Source organism: Tupaia chinensis, unplaced genomic scaffold, assembly GCF_000334495.1.
Source record: "Tupaia chinensis unplaced genomic scaffold, TupChi_1.0 Scaffold143584_1, whole genome shotgun sequence".
Classification (NCBI taxonomy): Eukaryota; Metazoa; Chordata; class Mammalia; order Scandentia; family Tupaiidae; genus Tupaia; species Tupaia belangeri.
Window position 1 is genome coordinate 7194817 of NW_006203430.1, and position 23344 is coordinate 7218160.

Genomic DNA, 23344 nt, shown 5'->3' on the forward strand with positions numbered 1-23344 from the left:
CCAGCCAGCTCCTAAGAGCTAAGCATGACAGACATCAACAAGGCGGGCTTCCTAGGATTACTGAGCCAACAGTCCAAGACCTTTTGTTGATTTCAGCCCCACTTAGCCAAGACCTCAAATATAAATAATTCTGATAATTATGGAGAAATCAATTACTATTTTATACTGATTCTGTAAAGAAAAAGTTTTGTAACTATTAAAATAATTTTCTGAAAAAAAAACAATGAAATAAAAATGATTATTTTAATGTATATCAAGAAAATACTTTTTAAAATTGTCATTTTTTCAAAAACTTCCTATTAATTATTATAGGGATGCATAGAAATAAAAATGAATTACTCACGACCAGGCTTTACTTCTTAGAAATGATCAAAAAACGAGAGACAAACAGAGGTGCAGTGGTAAAAACCCAAGACTCTGAGAGGCTAAGCCACATGGGAGGGTAAAAGGTTTCTGTCCACAGACCACCGCGAGTATGCCAGGCACTTGAGTGACACATTAAGTGCCCATGACCAGTTAATGGTATTCCACAAAGTCTGACTCAGATGAACAAATCCACCACGCTTCACTGCTAGACGGAATAACAGGACATCTAGAAAAACAGGACATCTAGAAAATCACATGATTTTCAAAACTGTAAGCTTCATAGGGCCAGCAGGTGGTGTGGTGGTTAAAGGCGCTGGACTCCCACAAGGCTGACTGTGGTTCAAATCCCAGACCTGGTGGCTTGCTTTCTCATTTTCCCTCTCTCTTTCTCTGTCTCACTGATCAAATTGGAAAATAATAATAATAATAAACAAAGTTAAATAAAATAACTTAAAAAAAACATTCTCTTTTCTTAGCTTTTCTTTTATCATTATCTTTCAGTTTTCACTGTAGGGACTGTCATCTGGTTTGTTTAGGGCTAGAACAGTGACTGGCACTTCTATACGTGAAAAAACAAAAAACTGTTAAATACATAACAATGAAATCACAATTGTTTCAGTGTCAATTACCTTCCTGTGTTCAGACACCAGGAGCCTCAGTTGCATTTCTATCTCATTACTTGTTACTGACGCATCAATTGTGGATGCACACAGAGGTGGAAAGGGAGGAAGAGAGGTTGTAGCCCCTGGAGCACACACAGATTTAATTGCTTCTTCACTCATGGGTTTCCATTTGGATTCATCATTCAAATCAAATATACAGGTTTCTACCGCATCAGAGGGTTGACAATTTCCCAGGAACATCTGATGATTGAAAACACAACCAATTGTTCGGTATGGATACAATGGTTTAGGCTGTTCAGCAAGTGGAGGCTCATCAGGATTGGTAGGTTTGTGGATGTACCTAAAAAAATCAAATCATAATTTTATATAATGAGAACGGAAGACATCAAGAAGTCAGCAAGGAAAAAAAAAAACAAGAAAAAAATTATTCCAACTCTTATTTAAAGCCTAACTACTTCCCAGGACTAAAGTTTAATACTTGCTTTTACTTCTTATATTTCCACAATTTGACTGAGTAATCAAACTGTATTTGTGTATGGTACATCTTATACTATATAAACCAACTTTATTCCTTTAACAATTGAATATATTCTATCACACAATGAGTTTTCAAAAAGTTCATTCCAAAAGAAAAAAGTTCATGAAAAATGAGAATTATAAAAAAACTATGAACGGATTTAAATTGTTTTGTATCAAAATAAGCTTGCACTTGGGAATAGCAGGTAGCATCATGGTTATGTCACTGAACTCCCACACAGTCAACCACGGTTCGAGTCCCAGACCCAGTGGTTAAACTCACGCCAGGCACGTGTGCGTGCGTGCCCAAGATCCCAAGAGGAGAATGGAGGAGAAGGGATTGTGGTGTGGCCATCCCCCCTGTCTGTCTCTGTCTCTCTCTTGTTGGTGAGCGCGCACACCCTATAGCAAAATCCTCTCAAAAAAAAAAAAGCTTGCACTTTAATTCCATTTTCCCATAACTTTCTGAAATCACCTTGAGTACACACAATTATAGGCTTGACTAACCAAATGATTACCAACCAGAAAGAAGGAGAACCACAGGTCATGATAAGAGAGTCCAGTACTGTGCCTCTACATACAATAATTTAAAGACAAGATAAAAGGAAACCAAGGAAGAACAATCTTTTTTTTTGGAGAGGTTTTCGCTATAGGGCTCGTGCACTCGCCAGACAAAGAGAGAAAGACATAGAGACAGAAAGTGAGAAATCACCCCCCAGGGGGGATGGTTACGCCGCAATCCCTTCTCCTCCATTCTACTCTCAGGATCTTGGGCATGCACACACACGCGCCTGGCGTGAGTTTTAAGCCACCGGGTCTGGGACTAGAACCGCAATCGACTACGTGGGAGTCCAGCGACATAGACATTACGCTAACTGCTGGTTCCCAGGAAGAACAATCTTAAGGGAACAGTGAAAACTGAAAGATAATGATAAAAGAAAAGCTAAGAAAAGAGAATGTTCCAGAAAGAAAACAGTACCCAAATCTGACAGGACAATATAATGGGGGAAAAAATGTCCAATGGATATATGAAACAGAATGGTGACCACATCAAATTTTCAAAAGAACTCATGCTGTACAAGTTGAACTTATTTCTAAGCTTAGGTTGATTATCAGGAAAAAAACATATGCCAGGTATACAAAATTAAAAGTAAATATAATTTACTTATTTTTAACTTGCCAGAGGGCTTGTGTGCTATCTAGAGAGAAGATAGACAGACAGACAGACAGCATTCTCAGAGAAAAGACAGAGAGCATTCCCAATGGGGCATGGGCATGCCACAATTCTGTCTCCTCCAATTCTCCATCCTGTTGGAATTTTAGGCCACACATGCCAGGTGTTCCCAAGTGGCCAGGGTGGGGACACAAATCATGCAGTCAGTGATACGGGATCTGGTTGCCTCAACCACAAAGCCAAGGAGCTAGCCCTAAATATGATATACTTTTTTACCAATATCATGTTATAAAGAATATTTTAGGGGTACAAATTTTGTGTTCATTTACTTAACTGCTATTCATTGAAGCAACTTAATGAACAAAAACCCTTAATTTAAAACATTTATATCCACGGTCCACCAGATGGCATAATAGTTATGTCAGTGGATTCCAACATGGCCGACCACAGTTCAAACCCTGGACCTGGTGGCTTGAAACTCACGCTGGGCGTGTGTGCTTGTATGCCCAAAATCTTGAGAGGAGAATGGAGGACTAGAGACTAGGATGTGGCCATTCCCCCTGGAGGTTTAATTCTCACTTTCTGTCTCTCTGGCAAGTGTATATGCCCTATAGAAAAATCTCTTAAAAAAAAAAAAATTATAGGGACCAGCAGGTGGCAGGGTGGTTAAGGTGCTGGAATTCCCACATGGCTGACTGTGGTTCAAGTCCTGGACCTGGCAGCTTGCTTTCTAACTCTCCCTCTCTCATTCTCTATTTCTCTGGCATAATTCATGTGAATAACAGTTAATAATTAAATAAATAAATAATTCTTTTTAAAAAAAATTTTTTTAAATTATATCTGGAGCCAGCAGTTGGCATAGTGGTTAAGGGGCTGGACTCCCACATGGCTGACTGCAGTTCGAGTCCCAGACTTGGCAGTTTGCTTTCTCACTTTCCTTCTCTTTCCATCTCTCTCTGATAAGTGCACAGGCCCTATAGCAAATTAAATAAATAAAATTAAATAATTCTTTTAAAAAAAGAATTTGTATCTTATTTTATTATCCTTATAAACTCAGCTGACTAACCTGTGTCCTGTTAAACTCTCCCAAAAAGTGATAGTCCCATCAGTTCCACAGGTCATAACCCACGCATGAGGCACTCCTTTTGCCTTGGTCCCAACACAGACAAAGGCTTCTAATCCATATCCAAGAAGCAGGCTACACAGAAGGTTAGCATGATCTTCACAGTCACCCTAGAGGAGAAAGAGAATTAAAATGAAGTACTTCTTCCTCCATATTGTTTACTCATTAAATATTTAAATTATGACAAAATGCCAAAGAATGGCTAATATATTCTCTATATTATTTCTATAATTATTTTTAAATTATTTCATTTATTTTATTTATCATCATTATTTTTTATTTTTCATCATTGTTATTTTTTAATTTGACCAGAGCAAGACAGACAAAGAGAGAAAGAAAGTGAGAAAGCAAGCTGCCAGGTGCAGGACTTGAACCATGGTCAGCCATATGGGAGTCCAGCACCTTTAACCACTATGCCACCTGCCAGCCACAATTATTTCCATAATTTAAAAAAAATTCACAAGATAAATAAAAACAGTATAAAATATTTGGTATTTTGTGAAAAAAATTATTAAAATTATAAGCAATAATACTATGAACAATATAAAGATACATATTTAAGTGTAGGAAGATAACAAATACATGCCAAAGGAAGAATAGTTATTGACTTGAGTATTAGAATATTCATTTCTTTTTACCCAAAATCTACATTAATGTCTGCATTATTTTTAAATCAATTATAAAAAAAAGCATTATATAATTTTTAAATTGACTTTAGGAAAACATAATATCAAGCCTTTTATTTTTTTTTTAAAGAATTATTTAACTTTATTTATGTATTTATTTTAATTTGACCAGAGAGGGACCAGAATGAGAATGAGAGTGAGAGCGAGAGAGAAAGGGAGAGAGAAGGAAAGTTAGAAAGCAAGCGGCCAGGACTTGAACCACAGTCGACTGTGTGGGAGTCCGACACCCTTAACCACCACACCACTTGCAGGCCCCTTATTTATGTATTTATTTATTTATTTTTAAAAGAGAGATTTTTGCTATAGGGCATGTGTATTTTCCAAAAAGACAGAGACAGAAAGGGCACCCCCTAGGGGGGATGGCCACACCACAATACCTTTTGCTCCACTCTCCTCTCAGGATCTTGGGCACACACGCACTTGGTGTGTATTTAAGCCACCGGGTCCAGGACTCTACCTGTGGTCAACTACGTAGGAGTCCAGTGACGTAACCATTATGTCCTCTGCTGTCCCACATCAAACCTTTTTGACCTAGTAACTTTATTTTTAATAAATTGATTTTATTTATTATCAACTTTGTTTTTGTTAATTTGCTATAGGACAAGCATGCTCACCAAAGAGAGCAGAGAGAGAGAGAGACAGACAGACAGACAGACAGAAAGTGACAAAGCAAGCCACCAGATCAGGGACTCGAACCGCAATCAATCATGTGGGTATCCAGCTCCTTAACCCCCCTACCTGCTGGCCCCCTGGACCTAGTAATTTTTATTCTGAAACTTGTCCTAAAAATAATTCAAAGGGTCAGTCCCATAGAACAGAAATTAAGCCCTGTACATATGGAACTGGATCCCACATGTCTGAACTGTGGTCTGAATCCTGGCCCTGATGTCTTGAAACAAAAAATGCTGGGCATAGGAGTGTGCATACCACAAATTTTGCCAGGATGGAGAAATGGAGGAAAAAGATTTGTGGCACGACCACGCTCCACTGGGAGGTACTTTTTCTTTCTCTCTAGAGAGAGCACATACCCTTGGGACCAGCAGTTAGCGTAATGGCTATGTCACTGGACTCCCACATAGTCGACAGCGGTTCGAGTTCCGGACCCAGTGGCTTAAAACTCACGCTGGGCGCATGTGTGTGCGTGCTCAAGATCCCGAGAGGAGAATGGAGGAGAAGGGATTGCGGCATGGCCATCCCCCCTGGGGGGTGATTTCTCGCTTTCTGTCTCTCTGTCTCTCTCTGTCTGTCTGGTGAGTGCACGCACCCTATAGCAAAAACCTCTCAAAAAAAAAAAAAAAGAAAGAAAAAGAGCACATACCCTTAAGAACAGACATAAAACTTATAAGGTACAAATTCAGAAGAAAAATATCTATACATTCAAAGATATTCTGTATAAAAGTTCAGTCACAATAAATATTTAAAAATTTGAAGCAAGCCTAACTTGGTCAAAAATTGTAGTTTTGGGGCCAGCAGATGGTGAAGCAGTTATGTCTCTGGACTCCCACAGGTAGAACTGGTTCAAGTCCCAGACCCAGTGGTTTGAAACTCATGCCAGGCACTTGGTGCGTGTGTGCCCAAGTTCCCAGGAAGAGAATGGAGAGGGGACTGTGGCAGGGATTGTGGCGTGACCATCTGCCTGGGGGGTGATTTTTCACTCTCCCTCTCACTATCTCTTTCTCTTTCCAGAGAGCACATGCACCCTAAGACCAAAACCTCTAAAAAAAAAAAAAAGATTCTACAATAGGGAAATAATTAAACAGATTTTGTATACTAACTCAAAAATACCTCAGATGGCTATTAAAAGATGAAAATATCATGGCCAGCAGATGGTACCGCAGTTACGTTGCTGAATTTTCACATGGCTGACCGCAGCTCAAGTCCCAGACCCAGTGGCTTGAAATTCACACCAGGCGCATGTAGGTGCATGCCCAAGATCTCGAGAGGAGAATGGAGGAGAAGGGATTGTGATATGGCCATCCCCCTTGGGTGATAATTTCTCACTTTCCTTATCACTGCGTCTGTCTCTTCCTGGCAAGTGCACATTCTCTAAAGAAAAAAAAAAAAACTCAAAACTCAAACAAAAGACAAAAAAATCAAAGACTGTAGCAATAATAATAATAAAATGTTCACAGCACAATGTTCAATTATAAAATAGGGGGGCTAACAGGTGGCATGGTGGTGGACTCCCATGATTTGGGTCCTAGATCTGGCTTGCTTTCTCACTTTCCCTCTCTCTCTCTTTGGTCAAATTAAAAAATAATGATGATGAATAACATTTTTAAAAAAATTATAAAATAGGACACAAAATTCTATTTACATCTTAATAATTATATAAAAATTTACATGTATATATATATATATATGTATATATAAAAACAAAAATATAAAAACACGGTAATCTGGGAACAGAGTTACAATGAAAGTTTTCAACTTTACTGTTGTAATGCTGTTGTTGTACAACAAAAACAGTATAAAATATTTAAATTATTGGACTGGTCCCATAGCCTGCTGGCCCCTTATTTATTTATTTAAGGGACCTAGAACTCACATGACCAACTGCAGTTCTAATCCTGGCCCTGGAGGCTTAAAAAACGTATCAGGCATGGGAACCAGCAGTTAGTGTAATAGCTATGTCGCTGGACTCCCACGTAGTCGACCGCAGTTTGCGTCCCGGACGCGGTGACTTAAAATTCACGCCGGGCGCATGTGCGTGCATGCCCAAGATCCCGAGAGGAGAATGGAGGAGAAGGGATTGTGGCATGACCATCCCCCCTGGGGGGTGATTTCTCGTTTTCTGTCTCTGTATCTCTCTCGCTGTCTGGCGAGCGCACGCGCCCTATAGCAAAAACCTCTTTAAAAAAAAAAAAAACACGTATCAGGCATATGTATGTACATGTCTAAAAATCCAAAAAAATAGAGAAATAGAGGGGTTGGCAGATGGCATGAGGGTTGAAGTATTGGACTCCCACATGGCCAAAAGTGGTTTGAGTCCTGGACCTGGTGGCTTGCTATCTCACTTTCCCTTTCTCTCTCTCTATGTCTTTGCTAAAATTAAAAAACCTAAATAATAACCAACAAATAAAATAAAATAAAATAAATAAATCTTAAAAAAAAAAAAAAGATGGAGAAATAGAGAAGGGACTGCAATGTGACCATGCCCCATTGAGGGGCTTTCTCCCTCTTTCTCAGTCTTTCTTTAGCAAGAACACGAGCTCTTTGGCAAAAAATAAGTTTAAAATCAATAAATTTAGATTGCTAAATATACATTTTATATTTAAATGAACATATTTAGTACTATACAATCCAAGAATTTTTCCCATGTTCTTTTTGTACTACCATATTATCTTTTAAAAAAGTATTATTGGGGCCACTACAGGTGGTGTAGTGCTTAAGGAACTGAACTCCCACATGGCCAACCGTGGTTTGCACAGAAAAACAGGTCACAGCTCTTCCAAAGACTAGTGTTATCTGGGGCCAAGTGGGATGAAGGTGGCTGGATCCCACATGGCCAACTGTGCAATTGTAGTCCTGGACCCAGAGCCTTAAAAAGAAAAATCACACTCTGGGCATATGTGCGCGTATGCCCAAAATCCAAGAGGAGAGTGGAAGAGAGGAGTGTGGCATGGTCATTCCCTCCGGGGGTGATTTCTCACTCTCTCGCTCTCCAGCTAGTGCATGTGCTCCATAGCAAACTAAAAAAAAATAAAAAAGAGAAAAAAATATATTATCTGAACAAATTTTAACACACGAATAGTGGGAAATTCTGACTCTGGTCCTGACTGGCTCTCTCGCTCTGCTCTGTAACTTGGCTACTGACTCTGCAATGCTAGGATGTCCTTGCATCCCAGAAACTACATGAAGTCCAGTTACAAACTACGTGAGAAATTAAAGATGTTAAAGTTTTTCGGGGAATATTACTATTTAAATGTTATAAAAAAAATAGTAAAAATAAGATTTTGATTTGTTTAAAATGACATTATGTACAGTTTTTCCTAAGATATGACTGTAATAAAAATGAAAGTAATAAAAATTCAGAATTATTTAATTCTACTGTGTGTGTTTGATACCTTGTTTCTACAGAGAAAGGCCAGCAGAGTGCACCACTGTTCCTGTTTACCTCCTCCTCCAATAACAGGGGCTCGTTCATAACCAAGGACATTAACAAATCTTGCTGCTTGCCTTGGGGTGTCCAGAAGCCGTCCAGCTCGAAGTGGTTTAATGTAAGAACAGACTGGTCTATTTATCCCGTTTTCATCCTGGAGGAAGAGGGGGAAATCATTATTATCACGACAGATCAATCATCTCCAATTTTAACATATTTTTTAAGAATACTCTAATGTGAGATAAAACAATTCTGGATACCATTTATTGAGCATTCATCTTCTATCCAGCACTAGGCTGTTAAGTATTATACATATAATCTCTCTGAATTCTCATAACAGCTCTATTATTTTTATTTAATAGATGGACGAGACAGAGAGAGAGAGACACAGACAGAAAGCGAGAAATCATCCCCCAGGAGGGATGGCCACGTCGCAATCCCTTCTCCTCCCTTCTCCATTCTCCTCTCGGGATCTTGGGCACGCACGCACAAACACCCAGCGAGAGTTTAAGCCACAGGGTCTGGGACTCAAACCATGGTCAACTACATGGGAGTCCAGTGACATAGCCATTACACCAACTGCTGATCCCAAACAAAATAGATTTGTATAGATTTTTATCTACTTTAAACCATGTATTTATATTATTCAGAAAATGCTTAAAAACCGTATGTATTTTTTTGTTTTTGCTATTGAATGTGTACGCTTGCCAGAGACAGACAGAAAGAAAGAAATCACCCCCCCGCCCCTAGGGAGATGGCCACACTACAATCCTTTTTCCTCCATTCTTCTCTCAGGATTGGACATGCATGCACACATGCTTGGCCTGAGTTTTAAGCCACTGGATACAGGACTCGAACCACAGTCGAGTACATGGGAACGCAGTGATATAACCATTACAGCATCTACTGGGCCCAAAAAAATACAGTATTAGAAACTGAAAGCAAAGCAGGACCAGCAGTTAGCGCAATGGCTATGTCGCTGGACTCCCATGTAGTTGACCACGGTTCGAGTCTCGGACCTGGCAGCTTAAACTCATGCCAGGCGCGTGTACGTGCATGCCCAAGATCCCAAGAAGAGAATGGAGGAGAAGGGATTGAGGCGTGGCCATCCCCCCTGGGGGATGATTTCTTGATTTGTCTCTCTGTCTTTCTGGCAAGCACACATACCCTGTAGTAAAAAAAAAAAAAAAAAAAAAAAAAAAAACCTCTAAAAAAAAAGAAACTGAAAGCAAAGCAAAACAAAACAAAACAAAGACTGTACTGCGCCATTCACCTACTCAGTGGAAGATAGTATTACCAAATCAGCATTTTATTACTGTTTTACAAATAAGCATTCAGTTATCTGGAATAAATATATCTTACAAATATAAACTAAATAAAATTTAGAAAGACAATAATAAACTTAAAATACAGGTGAGAAAGTTTTCTAATTTACAAACCTGTGCGAAAATCTTAACCAGCCGTGAGTTGTGTGAGGGTCGAATCTGTAAATATTCTCTCCACCACTGCTTGGCATATACGAGAAATAATCGTTCTTTCTCTGCAGTTTTCTGACGTTCCAAAGCAAGCTCGAAATTAAAAAATAAATAAATAAAACTGTTCAATTTATATTCATTTCCCTTACTTCCTCTAAAATAGGTAACAATGCTATCTACTTCTCTCCATCACACTGCCCCTATTCTGAGCTATCACCTTTACTCTAGTAGAGCCTCCTGACTTGCTTTTTATTACACTTATCCTCGTATAATAAATTCTCTACAAACAATCAGAATGACCTTTTTTCCTCTCAAGACAGGTATTTTAAAATAATAAATCAAATTCTGACATTCCCTTATTTAAAACACTTCAATCAGGGGCCAGGAGGTGGCACAGTGGTTAAGGCAGCTGGATCCCACATGGCTGACTCCATGGTTTGAGTCCCAGACCCGATGGCTTCAATTTCACGCCAGGTGCGTGTGGGAGCATACCTAAACTTCTGAGAAGAAAACAGAGAAGGGATTGTGCCATGACCACCCACTGTGGTGAGGGGGGGCAATTTCTCACTTTCTCTCTCTCCCTGTATCTTTCTAGTCAGCACACTAGCCCGATGGGGAAAAAAAAAAAATTCAGTAATTTTCTATCACATGGCAAACAATCTGCTCTGGTCTATAAACCCTGGCCTCTATCTCATTTTTCTACTCCCACATCTCCATCCACCCTCCACATAGTGCTTTTGATACAAATAGGAGGATTCATTCAAGTCTATTCCCACTGCCTAGAAAGTTAAGGCACAATCTTTGTGGCTGCTCCTGCCATTCAGATCTTTTGCTGTCCTAATCACCTGACCCACATCAGTCTTCCAATAACGACTCTATCACATACGTCACCCTGTAATAATTCTCCACATACTACCTTCTACTATGATATTTGGTTTACTAAGTAATTTGTTCAGTGTTTGTCTCTCCTACAAAATTTAAGTCCCTTAAGAGAAAGCTGTCTACCCTGTGCACAGCAATATCCCAGTGTCTGAAACAGTGCCATGCACTTTTCCTTTTTTTTTTTTTTCTTTTGCTATAGGGCACGTGTGCTGGCCAGAGAGACAGAGACTGAGACACAGAGATAGAGAGGGAAAATGACAAATCAATCCCCAGATGGAATGGCCATGCTGCAATACTTTTGCATTCTCTTCTCAAGATTTTGGTCACGCACACACACGTGTCCAGCATGACTTTCAAGCCACCAGGTCTGGGACTCAAACCACGTAGTCACTCATGTGGAATCTAGACACTAATCTCTGTACCACACACTGGCCTCACCTTGCACTTTTCAACATATTTAAAATCAGCAACTATTTCTGACTTTAAAAAGGTTTAACAACAGTGCAATTTTAAGCAGAAACTTAGAAAATTAGAAACAACTTATTTAGCAGGAATAAAAGAAACTTACATTTCAGTCACTAAAAATGGCAAACATGACAGCAAAAATAAGAAAAAATGTTTATAAAGCAATTTTAGGTTTGAAAAGAAGAACTGATTTATTTGAGAGTAAATAGAAATTCCTAACAAAAGGAGTAGAAACCACAGCTAGCCACAGATATAGGCAGCAGGGTACCACTATGTGATGCTGGAGTCAAATGGGAAGGCCCTGGGTTCAGATCTGGGGTTCGCCTGAACGCTTGGAGCACACCCATGATATTGGCTGACCGGAGGCTAGGAGAGCATGGGGAATCGTGGAGTGGTTAAGACCCCTTCAGGGGTCCTGCCTGCCTATGTCTCTCTCTTTCATAAAACAAACAACCTTAAACCAAATATTTACTTATGTACTACATAAACTTACTAATAACATGATTAAAACTCCTGTGTGTGTGTGTGTGCGTACAGTGCTTATACACATACATATACACATCTATATATTGGAGTATTATCAAGGTTGGTTCCCACTATGTAGCAATGGGTGTGTACACCACCCCTAACATATCAAAGATGTCAGAGATTAAAGGGCAATGAGAGTTTAGGACAGGAAAAGGAAGTTTCAGGAACAAAGGGCAGGCAATGGCCTAGCTGCACGGTGGTTAAGCACTGTGCATTAGAAGTAAGATCCCACACAGCTGACCTTGGTTCAAATTCTGGCCTCACTGGCCTGAAAGACAGTGGTACATGTGTGCTCATGTCCAAAATCCTGATGGGATGGAGAAATGGAGGAAAAGAGATTGTGGTGTGACCAAACCCCATCAAGGGGTGCTTTTTCTCTCTTCCTGGTGAGCATATGCAACCTCTGGCAACAACAACAAAAAGAAACAAAGAAAGAAAACAAGGCAGAATATTGTTTGACTGGAGAAGGGCTAGCAATCCAAAACTAAGTAATCACAGGACTACAAAGTACATGATAAGGCAGGACGGTCACTTCTGGGCACAATTTCAGAACTAAAGTATGTAGTGAAGGAGAGTCATTCTCCAAGTACCACCCCAACATGTCAGCAGATCGTCACAACCAGAAAACTAGACTGACAACTAAATAAGGATGGCAAATGTAATCTGAAGGGATGAAGGGACCAAGGATCTTACAAGATCCAGGAGGGAAGTACTTCTTCAGAGACCAGATAGTGGAGTTAGGAAACAAAGCCTCTCCAAATACACTCCAGAAGTCACAAGCACTTCTATCCTGACAACACAGAATAGAAATGGCATGAGCAACAAGTCCTCAATAAACGTCTATGAAATAAACGCTGAAATTTCACCCCCTTGATGCTATTACTCCTTTAATCTTTTCAGTTTTGTCATTTTTAAGTTGTAATTCTTGTGTCGTTTCCAATAAATGGTCACTGCATTTCCCAAACTGGATTCTAGACTCCTGTAGGATAATAACCTCATCTTTCATTTCTTCTTCATCCTTTTTTGTTAACTTCTGAGTGCTAGTCTATTTTTTAAAGTTTACTATTTAATATTTCCAGGGGAGCTGGGGAGTAAGGAGAGGGAAAATGAGAGAGGGAAGGAGGTGGGGAGTAGAGAGAGAGACCTCCAACAGAGTCTTCATAGCCTGATCCACCCCCGGCCTCAGCCAGCCCAGCACTGTTCATGTGTGTCTGGTGTATACAGGGAGGCCTGGGGACACACGCCTAGGACTTTCCTAGATGGCTCCAGCACTTTGGAGTGTTCTGTTACTGCTGCTCCACCAAGTGACTCCAAGGGCTAATGTAAAAATAACTGATAATTTTCTTTTTTTTTTTTTTTAATATTTTTTAATTTTTAAAAAAATTTCGATTAGAGAGAGAGACAGAAAGAGAGAGGAAAAGTGAGAAAGCAAGCTGCCAGATCCGTGACTCAAACCGTCGTTGGCCACGTAGGAGTCAAGTCCCTTAACCAACATACCACCTGCTGGCCCTCTAATAAGTGATAATTGTCTCTCTCTCTTTTTTTTGGAGTGGTTTTTGCTATAGGGCGCATGTGCTTGCCAGAAAGACAGAGAGAGAGAAAGCAAGAAATCACCCCCCAGGGGGGATGGTCACGCCACAATCCCTTCTCTTCCATTCTCCTCTCGAGATCCTGGGCATGTGCGCATGCGCACCCGGTGTTGAGTTTAGGCCACCAGGTGCGGGAGTCGAACTGTGATCAACTACATGGGAGTTCAGCAACATAGTCATTATGCTAACTGCTGATCCCTCTTTTTTCTTTTAAGAATTATTTTATTTGGCACCAACATTTGGCATAACAGCTATGCTGCTGGGCTCCCATGTAGTCGACCATGGTTTGAGACCTGGACCCGGTGGCTTAAACTCACTCCAGGCATGTGCACATGCATGCCCAAGATCCTGAGAGGAGAATGGAGGAGAAGGGATTGTGGCGTGACCATCCCCCCTGGGGGGTGATTTCTCGCTTTCTGTCTCTCTGTCTCTGTCTTTATGGCGAGTGCACACACCCTATAGCAAAACCCTCTCTAAAAAAAAAAAAATTATTTTATTTGACTTTATTTATTTATTTAAATGTGACTACAGAGGGACAGTATGAGAGACAGAAAGTGAGAAAGCAAGCCACCAGGTCCAGGACTCAAACCATGGTTGGCCATATGGGAGTCCAGCACCCTTAACCACCATGCCTCCTGCTGGTCCCAATAACTGATAATTTTCTAAGTAGAGAATAATTCTAAGATCAACAGGTAAATATACTACTATGAAAACAAATATACAAAAAAGACTTAGAATTATTTACCTGTGTATTCACTACTTCTTGAGATAATGTTTGATTGAGTGGTGGGTACATTTCAAGTTTTATATTTAAAATTCCCACAGAAACTTTTGATTCTGTACCTATAAATGTAAATATCAGAATTTTAGAAGTTTCAATATTGCGTACATTCAGGCAACTGAAGTCTAACCAAAATAATCTAAGAACTTGGTGTTTTACCACTTACATTGAATAAACATACTATTCAAAATGGTCGTTAATGTTCACATTTAAAATGCACCAAATGAGGGACCAGCAGATGGCATAATGGCTACATCGCTGGATTCCTATATGGTCGACCATGGTTCGAGTCCCAGACTCAGAGGCTTGAAACTCACACAGGGGGCATGTCCATGCATGCCCCAAATCCCAAGAGAATGGAGAAGAAGGGACTGTGGCATGGCCATCCCCAGCAGGGGGTGGGGGGTGATTTCTTACTTCTGTCTGTCTGTCTCTCCAGCAAGCATACAAGCCCTATAGCAAAGACCTCTCTAAAAAAAAAAAGTATCAAATCAAATTAGTTTTTATTTTTTACAAAGGCATTTATCTAATTATAAAACTATTTTCTTAGCTTTCTAACTACATTTTAAGGAGTTTTCTTTTTTTTAATAATTTAATTTGACCAGAGAGAGACAAAGGGTAGAGTGAAAGAGAGAGGAAGTGAGAAAACAAGCCATCAGATTCAGGACTTGAAACCTGGCCGGCCATGTGGGAGTATCCAACACCACCACACCACCTGCTAGTCCCCATTTTAAGGAGTTTTCTGACCTAAAAGATTTGTGATTAATTTCTATCTTCATTAAATTATACCAACCAGAGTTTCATTAAATATACCTCATTCTGTCCCCTTACAAAAAGAGTTGAAAGCATTTATTCTCGATTTTTAAAAATTACTTATTTAATTTGACCAGAGAGAGACAGAGAAACAGAGAAAGGGAAAGTGAGAAAGCAAGCTGCTAGGCTTGGTTCAGAATTTAAACTGCAGTCAGCTATGTGGGAGTCCAGCTCCTCAACCACCATGCCACCTACCAGTCCTGTATCTGTCTTTTTTGCAGACAGTAATTCCCATTTACCCTTTCCCATTATCACTTCACATATGAAAATAAAATTTCAATCCTTTACTAGATTTAAAGAATCAGAAAACAAATATACTTCACGCTGCAACTAATTTAGTATTCTTCTTTTCTTTTTTAAAAAGTTTGTATTTGTGTTTGTTTATTATGATTTTCAAGCCACTGGGTCCAGGACTCAAACCACAGTTGGCCATATGGGAATCCAGCACCTTAACCACCATGTCACCTGCTGGCCCCTAATTAAGTATTTCTTTAGTGAATTCAGAATAGGACTGTTTCCAGGTCATAACTATGATTATCACGTTAGGTTTATTATACATATCTTTTTAGTTAGCTTTAGGGAGTGTGCACTCACTGTGGGGGGTGGGGAGAGAACATGTGAGAAATCATCCCCTGCCTTGTACATGACCAGGCTATAATCCCTTCTCCATTCTTCTTTGCGGTTTTGGGAATGCACACACATGTGCCCCATGTGTTTTTCAAACTGGTGAGTCTGGGACTCAAACGCAGTTGGCCATGTGGATCCAGCAGCCTTAACCAACATGCTATTGACTGGCCCAGGCCTATTATTTAAGATAAATGAAATTGGGACCAGCAGTTGATGTAATGGCTATGTCGCTGGACTTCCATGTAGTCGACTGTGGTTTGAGTCTTAGACCCAGTGGCTTAAACTCGCGTCAGGCCCATGTGCGTGCATGCCCAAGATCTCGAGAGGAGAAGGGATTGTGGCGTGCCCATCCCTCTTGGGGGGTGATTTCTCACTTTCTGTCTCTCCGTCTCTCCCTGTCTTTCTGGCAAGCGCACATGCCATATAGCAAAACCTCTCAAAAAAAAGATAAATGAAATAATTTACTGTTTTGAAAATCAATACCTTATATAAGAAAACTTTATCTCTACTTTTTACTTAAAAAACATAGTCTGGGTCTGACTTACTGAAATCCAAATTACAAAATCTATCCTGTCCAATGGCCAGGTTTAACTCTGTGACTAAGTTTTAACACCAAAATAATTGTGTTACATGTTATCTATAAAATATTGATAGGTTGGGACCAGCAAGTGGCATGGTGGTTAGAGGTGCTGGACTCCCACATGGCCAACCATGGTTCAAGTCTTGGACCTGGTGGCTTGCTTTCTCACTTCCTCTCCCTTTTTCTCTCTCTCTCTCTCTCTGTATCTCTCTGATCAAACTGGAAAATAATAATGACAATAATAATAAATAAAGTTAAATAATTCTTTAAAAAAATAAAATAAAATATTGATAGGTTAAAACATAAATATAGATATAGATATAGAAGTTTGTTTTCCCATTTTATTAGCAAGTATCTACTACATAAAGATCAGGCAACAGTCCAAGGAGACAATGATCGCAAAGACAGACATCACCTCTCCCCCTCAGAAGCACTAATGTTGATATTGACAGTGTGTGCAGGAGTACCTTTACTGCATGTATGCGGATGTGTGTGAAGAATCTTAATTTTCTTTATATCATCATATTTAATCAAATAAACTTGAAAAAAATTTGAAGGACTTTGAGGCCAGCCTGTAGTCTGGCTGTTAAGGCAGCTAGCTAGATCCCACACGGGTGACTGCACGGTTAGAGTCTTGGAATCAGTGCTTGAAAAACATGCTGGGCATGTGGCTCGACGTGTGCATCCAAAATCCCAAAAGTAGGGAGAGGCAGAGAAGGGATTATGCTGTGACCATGCCCGATGGGAGTGTATTTTCTCACTTTCGCTACCTCCCTGTCTCTAGTGAGCACGAGAAAAACTGACGAAAAAAACTTTTTAAAGTCTACATTCCTCTTCCAAAGGAAAAAATGTTCTAAGACAATTCCAGATTGACCAAAATACTACACTGATACTATTTTTCAAGACATTCTCCATGACTACAATACTGGAGTCCAACTGTAATTATAATGAACTTCTGTTTTAAAAGTTTTCCTTTTGGCTTCTAAGAGCATTTTAAAGAGATAAAAAGTATTACAAAGAAACTGCGGCTATAAAAAGTAACAGTAATACTAATCATCATACCTACACCCATAAGTTCCACAGTCAGATTAGTCACTCCATTTTCTGAGCCCAAAACTGATCGCCACTCCAGAAAATAGGAAGCTACTAAAGTGGTTTCACCAAATATGTCCGTTTTAATTAGCACCATATGAATTGGATCACTGATAGATAACATTGTTGTTGAATCAGCCATTCTAGTTCCATCACCTAGCAATATAACAAAAGAAAATATTACATTACATATTCAGATAGATCAACATAAAAGAATACTTTTACTGCAAGTATACAAAATAATAAGCTTATATAAAACTAAATAGAACAATTTGGTGATGTCTCAGAAAACATGCTAGAGATTGGGAATAAAAGTACAGTATTATTTCTATCACTAACTGTTGAAACAATGGCAAATTATGATGGCCTATGCAGCTATCTAACAGCATATCCATGCTTCCTGACTCACAAGAGATGAGTCTGTTCTTTCAAAGTACTTACCTAAACTACATGTTACCACAATAAAAAGCCTTAGAAAATGTCAGCATCAATCCTCAAACTACCTTTATTCCTTAACCTCATAAAAGGATCACTGAATCGTTTACACAAAACTGTGAGATTTACCACCTCAAGACTAGCAATTTGTTCCACCAACTGCTTTGTTGGTACATTTTTTATAGGAGAAAAAAATAAATGAACTTTAATAGTGCATTAGCCAGAACCAGCAGTTAGCATAATGGCTATGTCGCTGGACTCCCATGTAGTCGACCACAGTTCGCATCCTGGACCCAATGGCTTAAAACTCACACTGGGTGTGTGTGCATGCGTGCCCAAGATCCCGAGAGGAGAATGGAGGAGAAGGAACTGCGGTGTGGCCATCCCCCCTGGGGGGTGATTACTCGCTTTCTGTCTTATCTCTGTCTGTCTGTCTGTCTGTCGAGCGCATGCGCCCTATAGCAAAAACCTCTCAAAAAAAAAAAAAAATAGTGCATTAGCCATCTTAAAATCTAAAATCCTAAAGGTATAGTTCTACAATTCTGCTTACTTTACAAACTATGTGTTGACTAAAATATATAAAATCCCTTTATGAAAAGAAACACAGTGTAAAGTAGTTACAGGAATTATGCACCATAAAATTTAAAGTTATGAAAAAGAGAATTGTAAATTCACATATAAACTTTGACTTTTAAGAGCTCTATAACATAATAAACCTGTCCATCCTGGGATCAGCAGATGGTGTAACAGTTACGTTGCTGGACTCCCAGATAGTCAACCGTGATTCAAGTCCCAGACCCAACAGCTTGAAACCCACATCGGGTGCATGTGCGTGCATTGCCAAAATCCCAAAAGGAGAATGGAGGTGTGGCCATCCCTCCTGGGGTATAATTTCTCACTTTCTGTTTCTGTCCCTCTGGCAACCGTATGCACCCTATAGCAAAAATCTCTCTTTAAAATAAATAAATAAACAAACAAACAAATAAATCTGTTTATCCTTCATAAATAAGAAGGCCAAAATGTTGGGACCAGCAGTCGGCATAATGGCTGTCGCTGGACTCCCATATAGTCAACCACGGTTCGAGTCCTAAACCTGGTTGCTTAAACTCATGCTGGGTGCATGTGCATGCTTGCCCAAGATCCCGAGAGGAGAATGGAAGAGAGGGGATTGCGGTGTGGCCATCTCCCATGGGAGGTGGAAAAAATATAAAAAGAAGGCCCACGTGTAATTCTCCACATCTCTACTCTAGCATCCGCCTAGCACAGTGCTATATACCTAATAGGTATTTAAGTGTTTATTACTAAAGCATCACAATTAAAACAATAGAAAAATAATTGTCAGGGAAAATTAGTAAGCAAACAGAATAAAGCAAGAAGGTGGAAAGAAGTAGTTTAAGATAAAAAGAACAGTGGGGAAAAAAATAATACAAAAGACTAAGGAGATGAATTTGTCACTTTCCATATAGCAAAAGTTGTTAGTCATTCTGCACAAAAACCTAACATACATTTAATCAAGTAATGACTGTTTATTATTGTTCCTTACCTAAGTTTTCTCTGTGTACTTCAAGTAAAAAACCATCATGAAAATCTGGTTCACAGGCACATGGAACAGGTTTAGAACGAAAACGTTGGTTTCGATAATGTAAACATAAAGTAAAAGTAGAACAAACTTGTCCCGGTAAAGGCTCAGGTTCTTGCAGATGTTCCAAGAAAGCTTTTCCACCCAAAACCTGAAGGTAAAGATACCTCCGTGTTGGATCAATATTAGCTGTAAAGTGTAGCAATATATATGAGGAAACTGCCAAATAACTTAATGTGATCAAGACATTAGGAAATAATAACTTGACAAAAATAATACCAAAGACTAAATAAAGGAATAATATAGTTACTATATAGTAGGATCATTTGTGCTCTGAGAAAAAGAGATGCATAATACGATATTTTTTTAGTTTATATTCTGGCTACTTTCCCTAGCTAGAAAGGGGTCACGAGGCAAGGTATACCTTTTTTTAACTGCTTATCCAACATTTCTTTACCACAACAAACCAACCTAGGCTATTACCAACTCAGCAAGTGTATTTGTCCAATTATATTATCATTAGAAAAGCAAGGCTGTACTGTTCTTCAAAATACATTATCAGAACATGAGAAACTGGTGTTTTTTGTTTTTGTTTCTACTGCACTATACATTAAATCTTCTGATATACTTCTTATAAAACAGAACCTTTAAGGTTTTGGTTAACTAGACACAAACATTTAAGTAATTCATCTTGGAAAAAACTAAACATTTTGGGTCAGCAGATGCCATTGCAGTTAGGTTGCTTACTCCCACGTGGCCGACTGCGATTCAAGTCCCAGACTCGGTGGCTTGAAACTCATGCGTAGCACACCTACATAAATACACAAAATCCCAGGAGGAAAAAGGAAGAGAAGAGACTGCAGCATGACCATCCCCCACGGGGGGGGGGATGTTTTCTCCCTCTCCCTCTCACTATCTGTCTCTCTCTAGCAAGCACATGTACCTTAAGGCAAAAGCCTCTACCAAAGAAAAAAACCTTTCTATCAAATATGAGAGACTTTAAAAAGTTAGTGGAAAATGAAATTAAAAGTATGAGTTTATTTTGATGCAAAAAATTTTTGAAACCCATTACATAGGGTTTTTATTATTATTATTATAATTGCTGTTGTCTAGGTTTTTGCCATAGGCTATATGGGCTTGCCCAAGAGAGACAGAGAGGGAAAGTGAGAAATCACCTTCCAAGGGTGATGGTACACCATAACCTCTTTTCCATTCTCCTCTCAGGATTTGGGGCATGCACAACTGCACACACACACATGCTCAGCATGATTTTCAAGCCCCTGGGTCTGGGACTCTAATGGTGGTTGGCCATGTGGGAGTCTCATGTCTTAATCAACACACCACCTGCTGGCCCCCATAAATTTTTGATAATACACATTTTCCATGAACTTTTTGAGGACCCCCAAGTACCAAACACTACATTCATTACTAACCACAACTAAATTAAGTTTAAGATATACATACTTTTTTTTAATGTTGATTGTTTATCAAAACAAACAGGTTGTTTGGGGGAGGAAGGGAGATCTTGATCAACACTGTCCTAGAAAAGCAAAAAAAGAATAAAAATGAAGAAAAAATAAAAAGCATAGTTAGGTAAGAAAACACCAACAATAGGAGTAAGCACAGAACTGGAAGTAAACAGGATAAGGCATCTTCAAAGAAGGCCCCTTATTTTTGTAATACAATTACAATACTGAAAATAAAAGCCTACATAAAAGATGATATAACTGGTTCCTCCTAAAGAATAATGGTAAGGAATTGTCTTTAAGCAATGCTATCCACAGAATGTTAAAAACAAATCCTTAAAACCTTAAGCAATGTTAAACTTTCCCTGAACACTATTTAACATCTGGCTTAGGATTCTGCCATGAACTGATTTTAATAAGGAAGTGATATTCACATAGCAGAAGATATTAATAGGCCAATTTTTATAACAAATGGGCTTATAAACCTCCAAACCAAAAAACAGTGCTGTACTAAAATACTTATTCCCTGGAGCATTATGAAGCCCATCCAATTTTTACATGATATTACCTAGGTATTGAGGTCACAGTTTTTCATTATTGCCTCATTTTCAAAAGAAGGCCTACTTACTAATTGTGCACTGAAAGACTGTCATCCCACTACTGACCTATTTGTAAGAGATGATTTGAGGACTCTTATGAGGCCAATTATTTCCTTAAAGAAATCTATAATTTGTTAATCATGGAGAACACAGTCCCTCCAAAATTATTTTTAAAACAAGCTGTCTACAAAGATGATAGAACATTTTAGTGAAAAAGAACTTTGGCCTAATGAACTAATTTGACTAAGATATGTACATTTACAAAAAAAAAAAAAAAACCTAGGAAATGAAATTTTATCATTCTACAAAGAGGAATATGGTATGTTATTCAAATATATTGATATATAATACTATTTGCTATAAAAAAAAGCAGAGCTAGCTTCTACTTGAAACATAAGTATGTTCTAACTACACAGAGTATTATTTTAAAAGTAGTTTCACTAAAAAGAGAGGCCTCAAATACGAAACCTATAAAGTGTTATGCCTGAACGCACAATTACACTTTTGATTGTTTTCCCTGAAAGATTGCTCACAGTAACAAAATTCAGTTCTTTCATCACGTCATCAATGATTCCTCGCCGTCTAAGGGCTTTGATCAAATCTTCTGTTGATAAATGTTGTTGATCAGGTGCTAATTCTTCCCGTATTGTCTCAGCAAGGATTTCTCTTATTCTGCCATGGACATCCATCTATGGGGAAAATTTGAATTACAATTTACGATACAAAGCAGTCAAAAATATTGCTCCTCAAGATTTAGGCTTCTCCCGGCTAATAGTAAATTTTTAATTGTTACCACAATTGAATGAAGATAAAGATAAGCCTCACAAATGTGAAACTTGAGTACAAACTCTAGAAACAATCTCTACTCACTGCCTACTACCTTTATTATCCATACCTACATATAAGGCTCAACCAAAACAAAGTTTTTGAGAGGGAGGATAGCAAAAGCAAAAGAACACAGATTTACAGTAGCACGATCATTGTGTAATTTCGCCTTTCGATTTATTTATTTATAATTGTTATCATTTAATTTTATTTATTATTATTTTTCAGTTTGACCAGAGAAAGAGAGAAAAAGTGTGTACTCAAACCGCCTCAATCACCACGCCATCTTTCAATTTATATGCGTCACCTTGAGTTTACTTAATTACCCTTTATGGATCTATTTCTTCACCTATACTAGGGAAAAACGAGTGCGCGCTCACAAGACTGTGAACATTACACAGCACCCAGCTGAGCACCTAGCACAAAGCCTGCCATGAGCCGGGCACCATAAACCACGGATGAGCGCCTCAGAGACTGAGCTGTTCTGAAACCCCGAAGTAACGCACATACTTTTGAGGATAAAAGTCAAAACCCCTTAGTAACTTCTCTTAGACGCCTTCTTTAAGAAGCGCTGACTGAAGCGCCTAGTTCAATTTCAACGGTACACACGGGATTTATCCTTAATTAAAGCTGGTATCTTACTTCTGAATACATATCTGCTCCAAAAACCACTTACGCTCAATTTTCGGAAATCGCTCGCTGAAGCTGTCCCGCAATGCCAAGACCATTTTACCAGCTCAGCCTTTACTAGCACTTTCTAGGCTTGTTCTCGAAAGGAGGCTAGAATGCTCTCCGGGGTCTGCCGAAGCGCTGCCCACCGTGCTGTGTCCCACCGCGAACCCGGGCCGGCGTCCGCCCAGGAAGGGCTGCCAGCTGGGAGCTCGGGAGCCGGGAGGGCAGGAGGAGCCTGGCTCTGCCGGGCCGCTGCGGCGCCCGCTCTCACCTTGCTCAGCTGCTGGTGGATGAGCTGCTTCAGCTCCGAGGCTTTCTCCGGAGGCAGCGACATGCTGGCGGCCGG

At 39.3% G+C, this 23344-nt stretch overlaps 1 protein-coding gene and 1 pseudogene across 9 annotated transcripts in view; one reads left to right on the forward strand and one right to left on the reverse strand.

Annotated features, from left to right (window-relative positions):
• The window catches only part of LOC102485297 (coiled-coil domain-containing protein 58-like), a 1208-nt pseudogene extending 595 nt beyond the window's left edge, over nucleotides 1-613 (forward strand).
• Nucleotides 1-23338, reverse strand: part of CEP76 (centrosomal protein 76) — a 41988-nt gene extending 18650 nt beyond the window's left edge. For 3 of the 9 annotated variants that reach the window (XM_014582354.1, XM_014582353.1, XM_014582352.2), the window contains exons 1-10: nucleotides 23270-23338; nucleotides 21996-22190; nucleotides 20901-20976; nucleotides 19401-19625; nucleotides 17393-17578; nucleotides 14275-14372; nucleotides 10030-10158; nucleotides 8556-8744; nucleotides 3746-3912; nucleotides 996-1329 (exon numbers count right to left, since the gene is read on the reverse strand). In XM_014582354.1, coding sequence (XP_014437840.1) covers nucleotides 996-1329; nucleotides 3746-3912; nucleotides 8556-8744; nucleotides 10030-10158; nucleotides 14275-14372; nucleotides 17393-17578; nucleotides 19401-19625; nucleotides 20901-20976; nucleotides 21996-22190; nucleotides 23270-23332 — 1662 coding nt within the window. In that variant the 5' untranslated portion in view covers nucleotides 23333-23338. Of the gene's footprint in view, nucleotides 1-995; nucleotides 1330-3745; nucleotides 3913-8555; nucleotides 8745-10029; nucleotides 10159-14274; nucleotides 14373-17392; nucleotides 17579-19400; nucleotides 19626-20900; nucleotides 20977-21065; nucleotides 21143-21995; nucleotides 22191-23002; nucleotides 23170-23269 lie in introns of those variants that run through there. The other 6 variants (XM_006164053.3, XM_027766517.1, XM_027766518.1 and 3 more) reach the window with 6 other exon arrangements.
• Between the last annotated feature and the right edge of the window lie 6 nt (nucleotides 23339-23344).